This window comes from Mus musculus, chromosome 2, assembly GCF_000001635.26.
Source record: "Mus musculus strain C57BL/6J chromosome 2, GRCm38.p6 C57BL/6J".
Taxonomy (NCBI): domain Eukaryota; kingdom Metazoa; phylum Chordata; class Mammalia; order Rodentia; family Muridae; genus Mus; species Mus musculus.
The window spans coordinates 35608574-35629166 of record NC_000068.7 but is presented as its reverse complement, the minus strand read 5'-3'; the positions used below and the strand labels follow the sequence as shown (position 1 = coordinate 35629166).

At 53.9% G+C, this 20593-nt stretch overlaps 1 protein-coding gene across 9 annotated transcripts in view; it reads right to left on the bottom strand.

Annotated features, from left to right (window-relative positions):
- The window catches only part of Dab2ip (disabled 2 interacting protein), a 172549-nt gene that overhangs the window by 101828 nt on the left and 50128 nt on the right, over positions 1 to 20593 (bottom strand). For 3 of the 9 annotated variants that reach the window (NM_001290641.1, NM_001114124.2, XM_011239172.2), the window contains exon 1: positions 6884 to 7186. The exons of 5 other annotated variants lie outside the window; for them this stretch is intronic. Coding sequence is in view for 3 of the 4 variants with exons in the window: in NM_001114124.2 (NP_001107596.1) it covers positions 6884 to 7007 (124 nt within the window). In the remaining variant the exon portion in view is untranslated. Of the gene's footprint in view, positions 1 to 6883; positions 7187 to 20593 lie in introns of those variants that run through there. One more of the 9 variants, XM_017319251.2, reaches the window with a different exon arrangement.

The following is a 20593-nucleotide window of genomic DNA, read 5'->3' as shown; positions in this document are numbered from 1 at the left end:
CTCCCCCCCCCCCCCGCCCCCCCCCCGAAAGTCCCGCTGCAGCTCTCAAGTCATCTTCCTGCACCACAGCCCTGAGAATATGGGGAGGCTTTCTGTGTACTTGGCCAGTCTGAGCCTTGGTTTTCTTCATCTCCAGGGTCTGTGAGCCCCAAGACTGAACACAGTGATAGACTCCTGCTATGGGGCACATGCTCAAGAATAGAGGCTGCCACTGTTCTCATCACATGTCCTTTTCCAAACCTTCCCTTGGCTCCCTGTGCCGCTAGGGACACTCCTCTTGCCTCACTGCCAACCTTTCTGTCCATACCATCTGCTGACCTGGTTACATGGCCCTCCCTAGTTCAACTCCTTCATCACTAGGGCAGGGGCTACGACATCACCAAGGCAGCCCCTGCCCACAATGTGCACAGAGTAGGTAGTCAACTGAGTGCTGGTTACACATCTAGCAGTCCCTGATGGGAGGGGACATCATGGAGATAATTCCGATCCCCACGGATGTCACACTGTACTTACACATCAGTATGACAGAGTTGTGACTGAGACAAACGAGTGCTAATGACAATACACACACTCAAGTCTGTGACATATCTATCCTACATTGTCACAACTAGGTTAGGCCTGCTTTGGAGCCCAAAGATGTCCAATGATTTGTCTGAGATCACACAGCACCTCAGTTACACTCCTGATTCAAGTCCAGTGTCCTCAAAACAGAAGTATAAATAAATAGAAAATCAATGATGTCTAAAACAAGTCCAGATTGCCAATTTATTGATTTTTAATTTCTAAACCTCTACTCCTCGGGGCAAGCAGGAATTTAAGGAGTCCCACTGGCCTGCCAGCTTCTCAGGGTCTCAGCCCCTCCTTCCCTCCCGGGAGCGGGGAGCGGGCACGGAGCCTCTCAGTCCCATCTGCCTGCCTTCACTATGCTTTTCCATTTCACAGTCATGTCAAGCTTCACCTCCAAGGGCCACAGAAAAAGAAACCACACAGCTCGGGTGCTGACAGCCCTCTCCTGTCTGTCAGGAGAGGGAAATAAAAGCTAACAAGACCTCCAAAGGCAAAATCCCCAAACTTCCATTCAGTACCCAGCAGCTGTCAAAGAGAACACGGGGCTCGCAAAAAAAGGAGAACCCACCCCAAACGAAAAACACAGCTGCTGCAGGTGTGAGCATCGCAGACAAGCAGACCAAGGGTGTCACAGGCACCCTCGGTACCCCTGAAATGGGTAGGGCCTGTCTAGACGGAGGAACCAGGCCCAAGCTCCTTCCCCCATTATTATTATTTAGAGGGCTGTTGAGATCCTCCTGCCTCCTTATTTATGCAATCAGAGGAAATCACAGCACAGACCTACTTCCAAACTCAAGGCCACGTGGGCCAATTTCAGATGGATAATTAAATATTGAACAAACGCTGAAATGCCTCTACTGGATGAGAATAGCTAAAAATAGCCAGCCACCACTCTGAGAGCGGTACCTGACACTTGGGCAGGCATCACAGCCGCTCCTTCTCAGTGCCCCCTCCCCGCACAACCTCCCAGGGGCCGGGGCCAGGGCCGGCAAAGCGGAGCAGGGTGGGGGCTGACTCCCTAAATATCTCCTGAACAGAAAACAAGACTTCAGCTCCCAGCAAGCTCTGAATGTTCCTGACCAGGAAATACTCTCCCTTTCCTGACATTTAAGCAAGTGGCCCCAGAGGAAGTCACTGGAGAAGTGTCAGCCTCTGCTTTTCTTTTTTAAAACAGTCAAAAGGCTTCAGGTCATTTCTATAGCAAAACACGCGTGTGGTCCAGGATGTGGAGGAGTCTGAGTCGAGACACAGGGTTCCAACCTCCATTTCTTCCACCAGACCCAAAAAGGAGCCCAGCTGCCTAGGATTCCTGCAATGAGCTAATCCAGGAAAAAGCAAGACAGAGCTAACATGTGAATAGATGCAAAGAGATCTAGGGTCCAGTTCTAAACTGCAGCTCTTATCAACATTTGCAGGTAACCTTGGTAAGTGGCCTTGGTGCCGGGAGGGAGCCTCAGTTTCCCTATTGGGGATATAGTTGAGAGTGAACTAAGTAAAGGGCTCCAGCCGCTCCTGCAGCCACTGAACAGCGCAGGCTCCTCCTGACTGTGTGCGCTGCGGGCCTCAGTGGGCACAGAAGTAACTAAAGATGTGACAAACTAGGTGCCCAGGACTCAAGCTCTACCCTGACCCACAGAGGTCAAGAGCACACTGGTCAGACCAGTGCTCAGTCGCACCAACCAAGGAGAGGCCGGGGCTTGCGGTGTGGTTCTAGGGGAGCTTTCCAGCTCTGTGCCCCCACCACCAGTTTCATATTTTACTTCACCAGAGTTCAGGCTCCCTGCCTGCAGATGGAAATAACAATGGCCTACTTTAATGAAGGGTTGAGGAGTTAGACATGGGACATAAGCAGGGGAGACCCTCAGCAGGGCACCCACATTCGGATGGTGAAAGAGGCTACCTAGTTAGTGAAGGTGATGAGGACAGGCAGGAGAGCAAAGGCCAGAAGGCTGACATTCCAGCAGATTAGCCGGGCCTCTGGCTTCCCCCAAGGACCTAAAGAGCTCTGCCTAAAGATGGAGTGGGGCGCAGCATACCCGCCTGCCTCTGAGGAACTCACCTCCCACTGTACACCGAGCCATCCCCACTGAAATACTTAGAGGACAAACTGGGCTGACGTCCTGAGACTTGAGACATGTGACCTGCCAGTCAGACAGGTAGGGGCAGCAATGGTGGGTACAATCTGTATAGGAAGAGAAGCCAACTGGAAGGAATGGTGGCTCCACACGAGTGCCAGCAGGGCTCTGGCTTGTAGGAGATGCCAAAAGGCCCTGGGGGCAATAGTCTGAACCTTCAAGCTGGACATGCCTGAGTCCAGCTGGGAGCCTGGGAGCTGGGTGGACCATGTGGCCCCCCAAGTACTAAGAAGTACCCCTGGGAACCAATGGTATGCTCCGGTCCTTATCTTGCGGGAGACCTCTGAAATCCAATTTGTTGTTTATCTTCTCTCCCTCCCTCTGTTCCTGCTGAGGTACACAGACCCTATGGTGGCCTTTGGCCCCAACTTCTCTATCTTGGGGTCTGGCAGGCTCACTCCCTTTTTGGGGTGCGGATGAAAAGTGTTCTGCGTGCTTTGCTTCAGTTTGCAGAGTGCCTGGTCTGTTCCAGCAGTGAACTCGGAGCTCACCTGAACACATCAGATCCACAGCAGTGCTAAGGTTGCATACCGGTATCATCTTCACTTTACACAGGAATAAACTATAGGCCAGAGATGGAGAGCCCTGCCCGAGGCCACACAGCTCGGATGGTGGAGCCCAGCTCTTCGAAACCCCACACTCTGGTCTCTGCCTTGCTATCCCACGGCCAGGCAGAGCTGGAGGTCAGGCTTTGGCTTTCTCCCATAGTGCCCCAGCCCCAGCCTTCCTAGTGGTGGAGGATGGGGTCCCTCTCTAACAGCTGCTCCCATGAGAAGTCAATGCGACAGGCCACACAGGCACAGCCATGCTGCCATCTGGAGTGCTGGTAAGCCTGAATCACACACCCAGCTCAGCAATGGTGTGCGGCACCCATCTGGACTCCAAGGGTAGATGACCCAGATGCTATGCTCTAGGCTTTAGTGTGAGAAGCCAACACTCCAGGGGTCAGCTCCAGACCTTCTCAATATACCTTCATTCTTCAGAGCATATTGAGGGGTTCCTGGGAGCCCACTCCTGACACCTCAAAGATGGACTCTAGGAGTCCTTGCAAGCAAAGAGGCCCAAGTAGGGCTGGGACACACAGCAGCATTCCAGGAAAGTGAAGATGAATGTAGACGCTGAGAAAAAACCTGGTCGCACCAGAAGGAAGTATTGGCCAAATATCTGGCACCTGGTAAGGCCTAGCATAGAACAGCTGTCAGGACTGGCATTCAGAAAGCCCCAGAGCTCCCTGGGCATTAGTGTGGGCACCCAGAGTGCCCAAGCTTATGGGGCAACAGTACAGGATCCCTTGACGGAAGGGAAGAGGTAATGAGCCTGGAATGGACCCAATGTTACCAACCAGTTCATACAAAGTAGACCGAGGACTAGCCTTCTCAAGCACTAACCACTGTACTGTCCGGAAAAAGAGCCCTGGGTTCCAGGGCCCTCGATGAGCAGGTCTCTCCAGCAAGCAGGACTCACTCCTGTTAAGTCTGGAACAAGCACCACTCAGCTCCATATGCCCTGTGACGAGGCTTGGATATTCTGAATGACAGGACAGGCTTACCTAGGTGAGAGGAGTGCTCTATTTCTCTAAGGAAGCTGCTCTTTCTCCTGATACCAGTAAATGGGGAAGTGAGGTACACTGACAAGTAGATAAGCCACCCAAATCCACAAGCCAGGCTCAGAACCACACAGCACAGTATGACTCTTAGATGTCTCCATCCCTCACTGCTTCCACACAACTGCAAGGCCCACCCCATCCAACCTTCAGATAAGGATACCAAAGCCAAGAAGAGAAGACCCTTCTCAGTGGCGCACAGTGCATAACCCTGGGATGCTGGAGACACTGTCTGTCCCTCACAGCCTTGCCAAGAACAACATGATGCTCTCGAGGGCAGTGAGCCCTCCCCCAGTAGGAGGCGGTAGCTTAGCTAACTAACACCTTTGCCTGGCCATCTGTGGGTCTCCACAACCAGCTACCAACTCCTCCGGGCACTCTCCTGTTTCTGAACTCAGAGCCTATGTTCCTTTCCCCTCCTTGCTGAGGACAAAAATGAGGTGGGGCACAGATGGAGCTGGGGGGCTGCCACCAGCCCTGTAGGTAAGGCTTCCATTAGGGGACCAACCCCTAGCCATGCCAAAACTAACACCAAGATCAGAAGGGAATGGTTCAATACTTCAGGGTGGCTTCCTAAAAGGAGGCACACCCTGATCCAACCTGCCCCTGGGTCAGTGGAAGAAGGACAAGGAGCCCCTGGCCCCCTGCACGCTGACCCGCAACTCTGCCCACACCCACAACTGGTCACGACTGAAGGCCCCTTCTCAGGTCCACACTGCTGTCTCTGTCCTCCATGCAGGATGAACTCGCTCTACAGGACTGCTGTCCTCTGCTCCCATACAGGATGAACTACACCAAGGGCTTTTTCCTTTTCCTTCTCTGGCATACGTACAGGCTGTCCCTTCCTGCCTGCCGGGTAAAGGACAACAGTTCACACCTAACTTGTCTGAGCTGCGGGCACAGGCTTCTAGCTTCCCAGGCAGGACCCTGTTGCCACTGCCACTATTTCTGAAGCTCAGAGAGACAGCTGGCAGAAAGACAGTTTTCTCGAAGTAGGACTTGGACCTAGGGCCGAGTAGGTCACTCCCAGCAAAGCAAATCCCAGCAGCTTAGCAGACACATTCTCAATCAACGTCAGCTCCTCTCTGAAACCTTCCTTAATTTCCCCAACTAGAATTCCCATCAGGGCTGGTCTAACCCCTGACTTTCAGCAAACCGTGAGTTCCTTCCAAGCTAGCACAGAGCTGGACGCAGCTGGGAGCCAAGCTCAGACGAGTCTGATCCATTGAACATCGATCGCTGCTGGCCTCATTCATTAGCTGACAAGGAGGCAGAGCTCTGCTCCTCTGGAGCCTCTACAGTGGGCACAGAAGAGGGCACCATCATGCCAGGCACCAGAGCACAGGAAGGGCAGGAAAGGCCCTGGGGGGCCAAACCCCTGAACCTTCATCCCAAACCCATCCTCACACCAAGAATCTGTCACAATGGCAGATTCTTACAGCTGAGAAAAACAAAGGCTCAGGAAATGAGGCGATTCATGCTTGAACCTGGGTCTCTGGTTGCCTAGACTAGGCACAGGAACTAGCCAGAGGCCACTTCAGCAAAGGCCGGGATATCACATGCTTTGGGGAATCCTCAAACTAAGTTTACAAACCTGTGGGCAGAGTCAGACAGCTTAAACTTGAACTCTGTGCACAGGGAACTCAGTACTTCCTAAATAAACCCTGTACATTGTTACTTGGCTCTACCGCTGGGGCCGGAACGTCTTCTCCATTCTGGGGGGAAGTAAACTAAAGCCTGCCTGCTTCACTGACCCAAACCTAAAAAATAAACAAGGGGCCACTCTCACACCTCTCCAGGCAGGCTTGGCACATTCTGCCTGTGGTGAGGCTGGGCCGGGGCCAGGCTTCCCATGCCCCAGATAACCTTAGGATGTAAACTAAGGCAGCTTCTGCATCACAGACACCTTCAGTGGGCCTAAGCCACCGAAGCATTATGGCCTTACACAACCCAGGCCTGGCAGAGTCTCTGTGTGGAGCCCCTGACCCTACTTACTTACCAGCCCAGCACAAGTCAGCATGAAACGTTAGGGCCTCTCTAGCTGAAGATCTTATTACTGGCTCGAAGAAAGGCTTGCATTTCTCCCTCCCCATTTTGAAAGAAGTACCCTTCCAAGGACCACTCAGAGTGGCTCCAGGCCCCTACAAACCTGGCTCTCCCCACAGGAAGCCCACTCAGCTCTCCATCCAAAAGATGAGGAAGCAAGACAGGACTGGAAGCACGCTAAGCTTGAGTAGCAGACAGTGGAGGCAAGTCAGGATCCACTTCGACTACTTTACTACGGCCTGCGCGCTGAGTAAACTGATGCACAGTGGAATGGGATTCGGAACTCAGAAGTACGGAGGAACTGCATATCAGACCGACCCCTTTCTCTTTGGTCCTGATATAATGGGAAACATTAGGGACCCCGCTTTCCCCCAAGAGGAAGGACCCTACAGAAGCTGGGGCAATGGGGATGGGACAGTCACGGTAGCTCCAGATAAGGAGCCATCACCCATTGACACAGGAGCCTCAAAAGCATCCGTTGGTGGTGCGGGGTTGCGAGGGACTAAGGGTCTGGGGTCAGGGTGGCGCCTACCCCTGGCTGGCCGGGTCCGGCTGCGGGAGCGGCTCCTCTGTCGCTGCAGCCGGGGCCGCCGCAGCAGCCGGTAGTAGTAGGATGGCCTCCCGGTGCTCTTCCTGGCGTTGCCGCCGGCGGACATGCTGCCGCCCGCCGGGCACCGGGCCAGGCCTGGGCGCTCACACGGGCCCCATCGGCCGCTCCGGACCGCCCGGCGGGCGCCCCGCACTCTCTCCCGCGCTCTGGTGCAGCAGCAGGCAAGACCAAGGCTGCCCTACAAAGTAGCTCCAACTCCTCCTCCTCCGCCGCCTCCCCCGCCCCGCCCTGAGCAGCCGGCCCCTCGGCGGGGGCCCGGGACCGGGAGGCTGGGCTGGCACCCGCCCGGAAAGTCAGTGCGGGCAAAATCCTGGCCTGGAGTCGTCCGGGCGACGCGGCCCGAGAGTGCCCCTGTCCCGTCCGAAGAACCCCAATAACAGCATATACCCAACAGCCATGTCTAAACTCCATATCCAACTTGGGGTGCCTGGAGCACCCTATCCCGCCACAGGTGCAGTGGTGCATGTATATATGCATACACACCAAGGCTAGGCACCTGAAATTAGAGTCTGAGGAAGGGGGTGACTGGACTGAAACATGGCCAGACCAGAGCGCCCCACAAAGCTTTGCACCTACCCCTCAGTCAGGTCGGAGTTCTGCCTGTCTCTGTTGCCTAAGATACTTAGCTACTCTTTACAGAAGGCAGTCTCCATCTGATAAAAATATGACTTTCATACCATTAAAATTATTGTGTGCATTTCAAGCGCACATAGAATACAAGGCACACCTGTGCAACCAGAGGGCTTTGCTAAGCCACTTTGCCCCATCCCCCACATAAACCACCAGAGGTGCCTGAATTTTCCCTCCCCTCTGACATTTTTAGTAGCATTAGTGAGTTTCTGAAGGTAGTAAGATCTCTACCCTACAGTGGGAGTAGAAACTGAGGCTTGGGAAAGGAATGACCACCTGCCTCTACTACCACAAGCTGAAAGACTTTCTCCAAGTCATTCTGCAGTTCCAGAAACTTCCATGGCTCCCCCGATCATAATAGCTACAAACCCAACCATCTCTCTTTGGTATTTGAAGCAACAGAAATCTTGCAAAAATCAAATCACTGGCAGCCTCACGCCAACCACCCATCCCCCCCTCAACCCTACTTGCTGCTGGCTCTCATCTCTGTCCTTCTCTTAAAATGGCCAGCAATCTGCCTGCCTCCTTTTCCCCTCCTCTTAGGTCTACCCTCCTGGTCCTAGGTAACCTCCATTTCTCTCCCCTCTCCCCAAAGCAACATTCAGACCACACCACCTACCAGTTCAAGTCAGATGGGGAAACTGAGGCCCTAAAAGATGTGTGCTCAAGTGTGTGTGTGTGTGTGTGTGTGAGAGAGAGAGAGAGAGAGAGAGAGAGAGAGAGAGAGAGAGACTTGCCTCGATCACACAAAAAGTACAAGGGCATATGGTCTTGGCCAACGGTTGTTGCATGAACTCTTATGGGAAATGGGACAGGCTAGACACTGGAGGAACTTACGGCAATCTCGAGTGGGGTAGGGTAGCCTAGGTAACAATCCAGGCCAGGTTTTTCTCCTCACAGGGGAAGCCCCCTTCCTGGCTCCTCAGTCTAGGAGGGAGGGCCTCCAGGTCAGTGGAGAGGATGGGGGTGCTGGATCACAGCTGGAGGCCAGGCGCCATCCTGGGACTTTGGAGGGTAAGGGGGGAGGGCAGGTCTCCAAACCTAGCTGCAGAAGGGTCCGCTGCCTTTCAGTCTTCTGGTCCCACTTCCCATAGCACAGGCCAGCCCCACAGGAAGCTGAAACAGGGTTGCCAGCCAGGGGACTACTGGGATACTACTATAATAATCTGCACCCAGTCACCAGATTCCAGGCCCAGTTGTGGGCAGAGTCACCCTGCTACACCTTAGCATTTCGGGGGCGGGGCAGGGGTGGTGGTGGTGGTGGTGGTGAACAATCTCCACTGCCATCTTTGCTAGTTTTAGAAGCTGAAGTCTCCACCTGCAAAGTTCTGGTGTCCATGCACCTGACCCACTTACCTTCCCTCTGAGCCTGTGGTCGGGGCTACAGTCCAGAGGCTGCCAGACTAGTGCTGACCAATGCTGACCTGTGGAGATCAGGCTCTGACCTAGCCCACAACAGGCAGCCATCAGGACTGTCAGGACGTGTGTGGTAGCCATGGAGGAGCAGGTCTAAAGTTTAGAACCCCAGTATGCACACAGCAGGATTCTAGAGGTTCAGCCTGATCTCCCCTCAGTCTCTCAGGTCCCCTATGCCTTAGTTTCCCCGCTACAAGGAGACACTACAAATCTCCCACCGGCTCAGAGTCATCCGGTGAACCACAAGCTAAATTCCTAGCCTTGGGAAAGGAGTCCTCATTACCAACTGCCACCATGCCTGCACCTCTACAGGTCATGGTGGGTGCTGGGGACATTTGTGCTGGGTGTTGAGAAAAAACTGGTGGCCAGGCCAGAGCTCAGAGGCTAGGGAAAGACCTGGCTGCCTGCCAACCCTCCTGGTCTCAACCCTGGAACCACCAGGCAGACAAAAACTGCTTCCTGCATCCCAGAAGAGCATCTGGAACCAATCCTTCTCCAGAGCCTGCAGCTTCAAACTCCTCCTGTGAGCAGGACCCGTGTGGTCTCCTCCCCTCTAAAGAGAACAGCCCCCACAGGCAGAGACCAGACTGGAGGAAGGGCACCTGAAAACTGCCCACCTCCTTAGTGGGACTGTTTCCTGAACTGGCAGAGGACTCCCACCACCCAGCAGGGAAGTCCTCAGGGACTGCCTAGGGTGGGTAGATGATAGGCCTCCCAGCCCCCCACCCGCAATCCAGAAGCTTGGATACCTAAAGAAACTCTGGCCCTGTACTGCCACCCTAGCCCGCTTCCAGAGGGACTCCTGGGTGAGGAGATGACACACATCTCTCCATCGACTGGGTGCTAGTGCAAGACTGTAGTCTCCAACTCCCCCAGCCGATAATGCAGGCCTCCCATAAGGTGCTCCGTGGAGTAGATATGGATGGAGCCTAGAAATGAGCCCTCTCAGTGAGTGCCAGGCTGGAAACAGGACACCCAATTCAGATCTCACACAGCCGCACCACCCTTTTCACCCTCCCTCAAGAGACCCACCAGATGGCGCAGAGTAAAGGCCATTGCTGCCAAGCTTAGAGACCTAAACTAGATCTCTGAAACACCCCCACCCTCACCCCCGCAATAGAACCAACTCCTGCAAATTCTCTGACTTCCACACCTGCAGTGGCATGCATGGGTCCATACACACACACACACACACACACACACACACACACACACACACTTATGCACACCATGAATACACGTAAAAGGAAGAAGAAGGAGAGAAGAGACCCCGAGGCACTCCTAGAATACCAAGTTCATCATCACAAAACAGCCATCCCTCTTCCCACCTGCCTCCAAAGGCTCTTTGCCACTTGCCCCCACTGATAGAATGACTGCCACCAGGCTCTTGGGGGAAGCCCTAAAAGGAATGGACAGAAAGAATCTATTCCTTTCTGGACAGAAAACCCGACAGCAAATTGCACCCCACCCGCAAAGAAGAAAGGACGATGGCTTTAGAACTGAGCTAAAAGGCGGAGCACACTGAGCGGCAGGTCAGGGCCAGCTCTGAAGAGGAGCCAGCCCCTCACAGTCCTGGGTCTTACTAGGACATTAAGATTGAAGGCTAGAGACAGCAGGGGAACATGTGACCAAAACTACCATCAAAAAGCTTAATAATGAGCTGGGTAGTAGTGGCACATGCCTTTAATCCCAGCACTTGGGACGCAGAGGCAGGCAGATTTCTGGGTTTGAGGCCAGCCTGGTCTACAGAGTGAGTTCCAGGACAGCCAGGGCTGCACAGAGAAACTCTGTCTTGAAAAACAAAACAAAAAACAAACAAACAAAAAACAAACCAAAACAAAAGCTTAATAATGCCAATACTAGGACAATGGAATGCTAGGACAAATCACTGGGTATATCAGAACGTGCAGCAGAGGGACCTGGCTTTCACAGGGGATCATTTTGCAAAGAGGGAAACCCTGCCACCAAGAGGAGGTTCGGGGGCTGGAGAGCTCTGCCCAGCCATCAAGAGTGTCCGCTGATCCAGAGAGCCCACACAACCATCTATAACCCTAGTTCCCTCAGACACCAGTCATGCATGTGGTACACAGTCATGCAGGCACTCCACCATACATGGAGGGGAGACCAGAAACTGCAGGGTCTGTTGCTCAGGGTCTGTTGGAAGATGGAGTCTGGATTTATGCTAACTGTGGTAGCTGACCCAACCTTAGCATCCACAGCAGATCCTGCACTCAGCATCCCTCACACATTCAATCATTTGGTTTCCCAGTGACCCTAGCAGGCTGGTTCTCTAAAACAATGTTGGAGACAAGAGAAAGGTCCTTGAGGTCACAGGGCTTGCAGCAGGACCTGAACCCAGTGGAATAAGACCCAGTCGAATAAGACGTATGTGCATGAGGGCACGCAACAGCCCAGGTCTTCCCTTCAGAGCTAGCATTTTCCAGGACAGACCTGGGCACAGAGGAAGCGAGTTTCTCACAGCGCCCACTCCAGGCCCCACACAATGGTGTCTGGAGAGCTCAGACCTGTCAGGTTTCCTGTCTACACCAGGGTAGGCAGCACTGACCAGGGGAAGTCCCTAGGCAGGCAGCCCTGCATACATCAGTCTCCTAGGCCAGGGTCTACCTCTAACTCTTCAGAGCCTAGGCAGGGTCTGGAGGAGGTGCCCGAGTGCTCACAGTTAAGGTCACAACCTCCCCTTCAGGATGCTGTCTATCTAACAGGCAATGACGGTTTCCTGCATCCACTGTTTACTCAGGAATGAGGCTGGACCAGGAACAAGAACTCTGCTGGAGACATGACGGAGAAGCAGAGCCTGGTTCCATCCGCACACAGGAAGGCACAGGCTATGCACCGAAGGAGGCTCTGCTTCAGCACCCTAAGCACCCACTATGTCCCCCAACTTCTCTCCCAAAGAGCCACCCACAGACTTAATGGCCTCCTTTCTAGGAAATGGCTGATACAGAGCAGGTAAGGTCCCAGGATGGAACAACCCTCCCCCTCTCCATACAGGAAGAACTAGGGACCAGCTAGGCCTGGACTTTGGAACTCACACAGACAGGTTGCCTCAGGAATATGAGGGCCTTTCAAACAAGTTGCCCAACACTGACCAGGGTGGGGTTCTAGAAGAGGCCCTAGGTCTAACCAGAGCAAACTGACAGGGTGTGTGGCCTCTGTCATTATCCCTGAGCCTCATGGAAACGACCATAGCTAGGGTGAACCCACACTCCCAAGGCTTTATGGGTATCTAAAAACATTCCCCTGGCTCTAAACCACTTCCTAAACTCCTGCTCTCCATCCCTGCCTATCCCTGTCAGCAGCCCACTGTATGCCTATCCTAAGGTGCAGAAGGTAACTGCACGGTGATTGGACCTGGAAGCTGAAGCTCCCAAAGGAAGGCTCCGTTTAATCTACAGGCACCAAATCCAACACCCAATCCCCAGTCACTTAGGGATATCTACCCTCAGTTCACCCATACAGCAGCAGGCTTCAGTCTCAGTGGAGTAAATGACCTGCCCACATTGGGCTGGAGCTTTCCCAGAGGACCCCCCTCAGCTACCCAAGTTGCTCTTCATTCTCTGGCAGAACCAGAATGCTAGCAAGTGATGCCAGGCTCCCACTTCAGAAGCACCCCCAAAGCTCAGGCTTCAGTCCTATGGCCCAAGAGAGGCTGAGAGTCACTCTCCACCAAAAGCCCTGGCCCTCACTGCTCCCTAACCCTTGAAGTCTGTGTTTCCTGTCAGCCCAGATGGCCAAGCCTGAAGCTACCTCCTTCTCTGCCTTGCCTTGACCCAAAAGAAAAAACAAACCTGCCAAGCTCCAAGTAGGCCCCAATTCAGCCCACATGCTCTCTCCTCTCAGCCCCACCAAGGACCCAGATTCCGGGGCTCCAGCTTCTTCCTCCTGGTCCTGTCCAGGGATGGGTGTAGACCACCAGGCCACCAGAGGAGGCGCCATATGGTCTCTGTGAGGTCAGAGCACTCCACCTTCCTCAGGCATGCCTGCTTGATCATCTGTGAACTCTGGTAGGACTGGCACCAGGGCTGGGTTCCCAAGGGAGAGACCTCACTGCATCCCTGCAAACCCTGAGGAAAGGGACAGCTGAGCCAGCCCTGTAGTTGACCCTGAGCCCAAGTGGGAGGTGCAAGGACATGGGCTTCAGAATAAGGAGTCAGCTCATCCATGCTGCTCGTAAGAGACCCACTGCTGGGAGGGAGAGCTGAGGGCAGTTCTTCACCTTTCTGGACTTCCGAGGAGAGTCACAGAGAACAGTGAACCACACATTCATCTGTAGGCTCCTCCAGCTCAGATCTCAGCCTCAGAGCAGACTCAAGGTTAGGAGAGATGGTGGCAGCCCTGCAAAGAGTAAGACTCAACGTCCGAGCAGAGAGAACTGAGATGGGGAGAAACTCTGGAAGGCCGTGGGGAGGTGTTGTATGCACTGAGCTAGAAGGCTATATAGGAGCTGACAGGGAAGACGGCAGGCAGGGTGTATTCTGGGAGGGGGAAACAGCATGAAGAACAGGCCCCGAGGAGGAGCCAGTGAAACACCAATGGGGATCCTGTGTAGAGCCAAGTCTGGAGCAAAGGATGAGGTGGGGACTGGGGGCAGACCTGAATATCTGAAGGAGTGATCAAGAGAGAAGACAGGGAGAGTATGCAAATAAGGGTGGGGCCAGGCTGCACTGCTTGGGGCCCGGGTATTACATCCACCCTTGAGGCTTAGTTCTGTCACTGGATGGCTGGGCTACCATAGATATATTACAGGCCCTCTCTGGTCCCCCCTCTACAACTATGGAAGGGCTGGCTCTCATAAGGTAGGCCTGAAGGTGTGGGGCTGCCCACTCAGGAATACATTCCAGCGTCCAGCATCACTGAATCACAGGGGATTTTTTGGCAGTGAGAGGGGGGAAAGTGAAGGGCTAGCACATGCTATGCCTAAGAGCTCTATGAATGTGCAAGAACTCCAGCCCACTATTTATTTCCCCACTAAAATTATAGGCTGTCTGGCTATGCAGCACAAGCTGGCCTCAAACGTACAATCCTCCTGCCTCAGCGTCCTGAGCAGTTAAGATCTCATAGGCACGCACTCCCAGCCATTCCTCTTTTTCTATCACTGGCCAGCTCAACTCAGTTCGCTCCAGGTATACACTGGTCCCTCCAGCTCATTCCCACTAGGATGAATCTTCTCTAGCTACTGTGCTCTGCCTCGGCCGGCTGGCCGGCACATAATCCCTGACTGCCTTAGCTCAGGTCGGATTGCCCCAGTCACCTGGAGCTTCTGCTCGATTATTTTCTTCAACTTTTCGAGCCTTCTGAAACCCTCTTATCTGTGTATTTGGGCATTTCCTAATCGCTTCCCTCCAAACTTTAATAAGGGCTGTGGCCTTATTAGCCCCACTTCACAGTCAGCTCCCAGTGCAGACAGTGCTCAGTGTCTGAAGAATGTGGCAAGAGAAGGAAGCTGGGCTCAAAGCCGGCATTCTCAAAAGGCAGCTGCAGGCCCAGGGGCAAGTGACTTTGCCTCTCTTCTCAGGACCTAGGCTTTCTTCCAGGTGACATGTGGCTGTCCCGCTGGAGGGCTTATGTTCCCATGGTAGCCTGGGGCTGGTTAGGCCAGGGTACATTCCTGACTCTTTGTAAGATTGATTGGAAGTCAGCATTTAGTGAGTGGATGAATGAATGAATGAATGAATGAATGCCTTTCCTTTGCCATTTGTCTTTGATCAGATCTCCAGGTCAAGCTCTTGCTTCCTTGTTGGTCAGGCTACACTTTGAGGGCTTGTGAACAATGAGTGTCTGTGTTCAGTCTGAGGGAAGTAGGTAGGAGCCACTGAAGGTGCTGAGGCAGGGGCCAGCTTCACAGGAACCACGACTGTTTCCTGGGGATGCCCCTGAGCTCACAGCTGGCACAGTAAGACCAGGAGGGAGTTAAATGCAGCTTCTTGCCTCCTTCACCCCTCAAGTCCCCTTGAGAGTGAGAACAATGAAGACCTGCCCCCACCCTGGGAACAGCATTTTGCCTGGAAATTCTACCAGGGGTAAGGGGAAGGGCGGGCCCTACAGTTTCAGTGCCTGCTCAAACAGGAAGAAGCGGAAAGTCTGGGGCCAAGGAAAACAAGTTCAAGGTCACCCTGGAAACCAGCAAGCCCATGGCTAGCCTTGTACATTTCCCCAGATGAATCTCTTCTAGTGATTAACACTTGACACACATGAATACAAAGAAAGCACGGTTCAGGACCACCCACAAGGCACGAGAGAAGGTACAACTTGCCCAGCCACTTCTGCCATACCTTCAGAGCCCAGAGACTCACTACACCGTCTCCCAGGGAAGGTTCCACACACAGAGGCTGAAAAGGGTCTTGGGGGACTTGATGGCTATCCCACCCTCCAGCCAGGGCACGGGACTGGGGACTCTCCAGGGTCCTCCCTATTCCCAGCAACAGGCCACAGATGCAGGCTCCACAAGGAGGCAGCCAGTGGTAGAGACAGGCAGGTGTTTGGGCTCCCAACCCACCATCAGATCCCTCTTGACTATAATGCTGAGGCAGGGGGCTGACCTCTGGCTAGCCTTCTCTAAAAGCCCAGAAGACAAAGGCAAGAGCCCTGAAGCAGCCTCAGTGCCACTGAGCCCCTTTGCACCAGGGACATATGGGTTACAGACACCTCAGCACGGCCCCTTAAACACCTTGGCTCCCTTCCTTTTCCCCGGGAAGCTGGAAGGTAATGCTAGAGCTCTCTGAACCTGCTCCCTCTGACCTAAGCTCTGTGAGTGTTCCTCTCTGAGTCCACTTACACTGGCTCTATGCATATACAGTCCCCGCTCTTCTCTGCAACCTGTGAGCTCTTTCACAGGCCAGCCAGGACAGCAACTACTCAGCAGCCAGGAACATAGCCAGTGTGTCCCGCCCCTTGCCAGGTGTGTCACCCTAAGACGAAGTCCTTGTCCAGTTCCTCAGTCCTGGGGCTTGAGGGTGGCCTAGGGGAGAGTGTTAGAACGCAGATGCCCAGGCCCACCCCAGAGTCTGGTTTAGCCAGTCTAGGGAAGGGTTCAGGAATATGACTGATTTTTTTCCCCTCTTTTAGACAAGGTCTCCCTCTGCAGAATGAGAACTTCCTGACCCTACTGGAGACCCTGCCTCACTGCTCAGGCACTGAGAGTACAAACACAAGCTTCCATGCTGGGTTGGGGACTACCCGGGGTCCTAGACTCTCCTGCAAGAGGAGATGGGCTGCTGGAAGCTTCTGAAGGTCACACCTGTTGCCGTCTAAGTTCTGTGTAGAGCTCTCAGCAGAAATGAATTTACAGCATTTTCTGTACCTCAGCACCCGTATGGCCAAGCAGATAAGGTTTCTAAACCTCACAGCGTAGAAGGACCAAGTGAAGCTTGCAACAGTTTGCAGGGCTCCCCACTGATGCCCCAGGCTCCCCAAAAGTGGTTTGGAGGGAGGGGCCTAGCAGGTCAGCTCAGGCCAGGAAGCACCCTGACTGGCCCACATTGTCCTGGTCTCTGTGTTCCCTGACTTGACCAGGTCTTGGGCTGATTAAAATATCCCTTTACAGCTCCGATGGGCATGGTGTTCCCTTACAAAACTAGGAGAAGCACAGGCTCACGCAAGCACTGCCAAGCAGGCCATGGACCCTGGGCTCCTTCCTCCCGAGATGAACAGAGTTGGCTCAAGGGAGGTCAACCTTGCCAGGAGAAACCAAGGACTAGCGGGGATGCCATGAGCAAGGTCCCACAGTCCACACTTACGAGTCCAGTACAGTACTCACTCGCTGCCAGGCAGTGTTTATTCGGCAAGCCCTTATAAGGCCCTCTGGGGTGGACACAGGACTCTCTCAGTCATAGGCAGAAGGCTAGTGAGTAACAGAAACTCGGTTTCTACAGCCTGTCTCCTGCTAGAGCTCCGTGCTGCCCGATAACTCTTGTCTTTTGTCTCCAGGTTACTAAGCTGCGATGAGAGTGTGGCTGCTTGCAAATCCATGTTTTTTAGCAACAAGGCTGAGGGTGTCCAGGTCGGGTCCTAGCCAGTGCTCATTGGGAATCACCACAACCAGCTTCCCCACAGCTCTCTGTCCTTCCACCTGTCCCAGCCCCATCGGTCAGTCCCTCCTGCAGTCTCCCTGTGACTCAAGCAAGGTTCCTTAGATGTGACTCTTGCAATCTTGACTAGCTCTGTCTATGAACCTCTCCACTTTCACAGAAATCACCCAGGGCCATGGCGGCACCACATCTTTCTCTTCTTGCTCTGGAGATTGCCATATCCCTCAGTGATTCCCCACACACAAGCCACCCTCCCCCATCTAGAGTCTATTCTGTATTCAGCAAGCAGAGTGGGCGGGTGTGTCGAACTCTCTTGCCAACCCCAGGCCTGCTGGGGCATCTTTTCTGGCATACCTCTCTCAAGTGGCCTGACTAATCCCAATCACCCTTCCTTTCCACAAAAGCCACTGCTGCCTTTGCCAGCTCCATACCAGCCTCTTCTCCCAGGCACACTCCCTTCCTCAGCGCACTGTACAGAGAGACTCTACATCTGTCTCTGCTGCACATCTGTGGTTCTCCTTGAGGGTCAGGTCCCTGACTACCTGGCAACTTCAGGCCCCAGTGGTGAAAGCCACGTGACTGATGACAATTGGGAGGTGAGTGGGCCTATTCAGTACATGTGTGCACATGTCTGTGTACTTTGGAGCCCCTCAGCCCTGGGCATCGTGAACCCCCTGAGCACTCAGCAAAGCCAGGCCAGAGGCTCTGCACCACCACCCCAGCTCAGAAATTATCCGTTTCCTCCTCTCTTTCCATGATTCATAACCCATCAAATACACCTCCCCACTATCTTCACAAGAGTGCCGCCTTTCTGCCATTTAATAATGCATTTGGCTCGCTGCTCCTCTCCCAGGAGAAACCGAACGCTTGGCTCCCATTCCGCACAAGCCAGGAGCCATGTGTCACTCAGGAGCTGACTTCAGACCTGAACCTTGAGCCCCTCATTTGGGCTCCCTGGGCAGGGCCCTGCTGGTCTTGCAGACCCCTTGCCTTCACCTATCTGCTGAGAAGTCCTGGTGCCCACAGGTCTCTCAAGGTTTGCTCTGAGGCAGGAGTCTGACTCCAGTTCTTCCTGCACCAGCCCCACATAGGCCAAGGCTGCGCTCTAGGTTCAGATGCGGCAGAGACATAAGGCATTGGAGCCAGTGTCTAAATGTATGGTCTCATTTCAATTTCACAAAACCCTTTAGAAGCCAAAGGGCCAATTGCAACCATTCTACAGTAGGGAAATGCCTCTGAGACAGACAGCTTCCCTGAGGCTGTACTGCAAGCAGATGGTGGCTTCCTGGGGATGGGGGTGGAGGCACACTGGAGGGAAGAGATCTAGAAGTTGCAGGGAGCATAGGCTCCAAGCTGAGCAGTGCAGGCAGAGAGAGCCCAAGGGATTAGGGGCTGGCAACCGAGGGCTGCAACCTCACCTTTTGTGTTATATGGGGCAAGTCCCCTGATTCACTGGCTGGACTCCCAACTCTGCTCCACAGACAGGCTTCCTCCCAGGACTAACAATCACGTGACTAGATGAGGCAACACGTGGGAAGCCGCCTGTAAACTGTCCAGTCCCAGGTAACGTCATTTTTGCGAGTCAGGACGGCAGACTCCAGACAGGATTATGAAAAACCTGCAGGGAAGCCCTGGCCTCTCCAGGTGACAGAGGACCCAAACGCTCAGGCCCCGGGAGAAGGTAAAGCCCCCTCCTCAGACCACAAGCAACCTTCCCCACCTTCACCCCCTGCTCAGCACAGGTCCCCGCCCCCTGTCAGTCACTGGGTCTGGTCCCCTCCCCCTCCTGCTCTGTATGTAAAGTTTCTGCTTCTACTTTATAGTTTCCGTGGCAACCACCTCTCATTTTTATTGTCTTCCTCTCCTCCTACACTTTGACATCTTGGGCTCAAGGGAGAAGAGGAATGAGGGGTAGGGGGTCTGGACAAGAGAAAAAACATAGCAAGATGCGGGGCTGGGGATGACCTCTGACCTGAGGACCAGCCTGGAGAGGACTCACAGAGGAGCCTGTATTGTGCCATGTATCTGAGGCCCTGCAGGCATCCCCACTGGCCTCCCACTAGTGTGTCTTCACTCATGAGACACCCTGCCCTCTCTACATCAGGACACCTTCCCTTCACCAAGGCCAGACTTTAAAGCCCCCACTCACAGAAGTCACTATTACACCAGCTGTCCTTGGTGTGCCTGCCTCTCACCATCCGACCTCTCTCAGCCTCCCTGCAGCAGGCAAGGCTAACAGTTTCTCCCTTCATCCTGTATCTCCAGAGCTCTTCAGGAGCCAGCACACTGTACGCAGGTCCTCAGAAGCCTGAGGATTCCCATCTCCATTCTGTCAACTCCAGCCTTGAGCCTCCCCACATTCGACTAGAACGCAGCATCCCTGGCGATAAATCCAGACTAAGTTGGAACCCACTTCCTCATGGGCTACGGGAGGCTGAAGTGAGTTCACGGGGCTGAAGGAGCCTGGCATGTTCTCTAGCGCATGTGGGATCTGGTATTATTTTTAGGCACTGAGTCAGGGCCATCTAGTGAACAGCCCAGAGGCCTCCCTGACCCACATGCTCTCAGTGGCTCTCTCTCTCCACCTGCTGATCTCCTGAGGCATCGATGCCAGCCTGCAGCCAGTTCCAGAGCAAAGCTCTGCCTAGCTCCGGCTCTGCACACAAGCCCCCTCCCACTCACAGGCACGTGCCTACACTTAGGCACACCCACATGTTCATACACGGATACACACCCGTCCACCCTAACATTCACACTCACGTGCATATGTATGGGTGTGCATCCACAGGCACACTCCATGGCTTCACCAGAGCCCAGTATGAAGCTCTCTAGGGAGGGACAACACTCTGAGGCTCCCGTAAGCAACAGCAGAGGGTAGCCCCACCATAGGGTAAGCATGCTGACAGAAGCTTCTGGAAAGCTGTAGCACCGGGATCCTTCCTCCTGGGTCTCCCCACCCCACATCCACCAATGTAAGGCCTCCCTCCTTCCCCGTGGGGCTGACCATGAGTCCCAACTTCACGGCCAGCCCGGACCTGCACATTATTCTTTCCAAATGGCACACTTGCCTAGGCTTGTGCTAGGACAGGTGTGGCTGGTGACAATGCACAGGGGTTACCCAAGGCCACAGTGTCTCAGCTTGGGGTTCCTATGCCGAAGGAATTCCCCCCCCACCCGCAAAGACCTACTCTGTCAGGCATTAGCAGAGAGAGGGGGAAAAACCTCAACATGAAACCCAATGAGGTCTAGTCAGGCCAGTCACAGCCTCTGCCCCATACTTCTGTACTCATGTGTGATCTCTCTCTCTCTCTCTCTCTCTCTCTTTCTCTCTCTCTCTCTCTCTATCTCTATCTCTCTCTCTCCTATCTCAATGCTCCAGGATTCCCACAACTGCCCTTGGGATGTAGTACCTACCCTGAAGTAAATGGGGGGGGGCAACCCCAGGACCTGGTACTTGAAAGCCCAGGCAAGTTCTAATATGGTCTGGGAAGGGAGATTATGTGTCCCCAAGAGGAGTCCACTATAGTCCTTGTCCCTA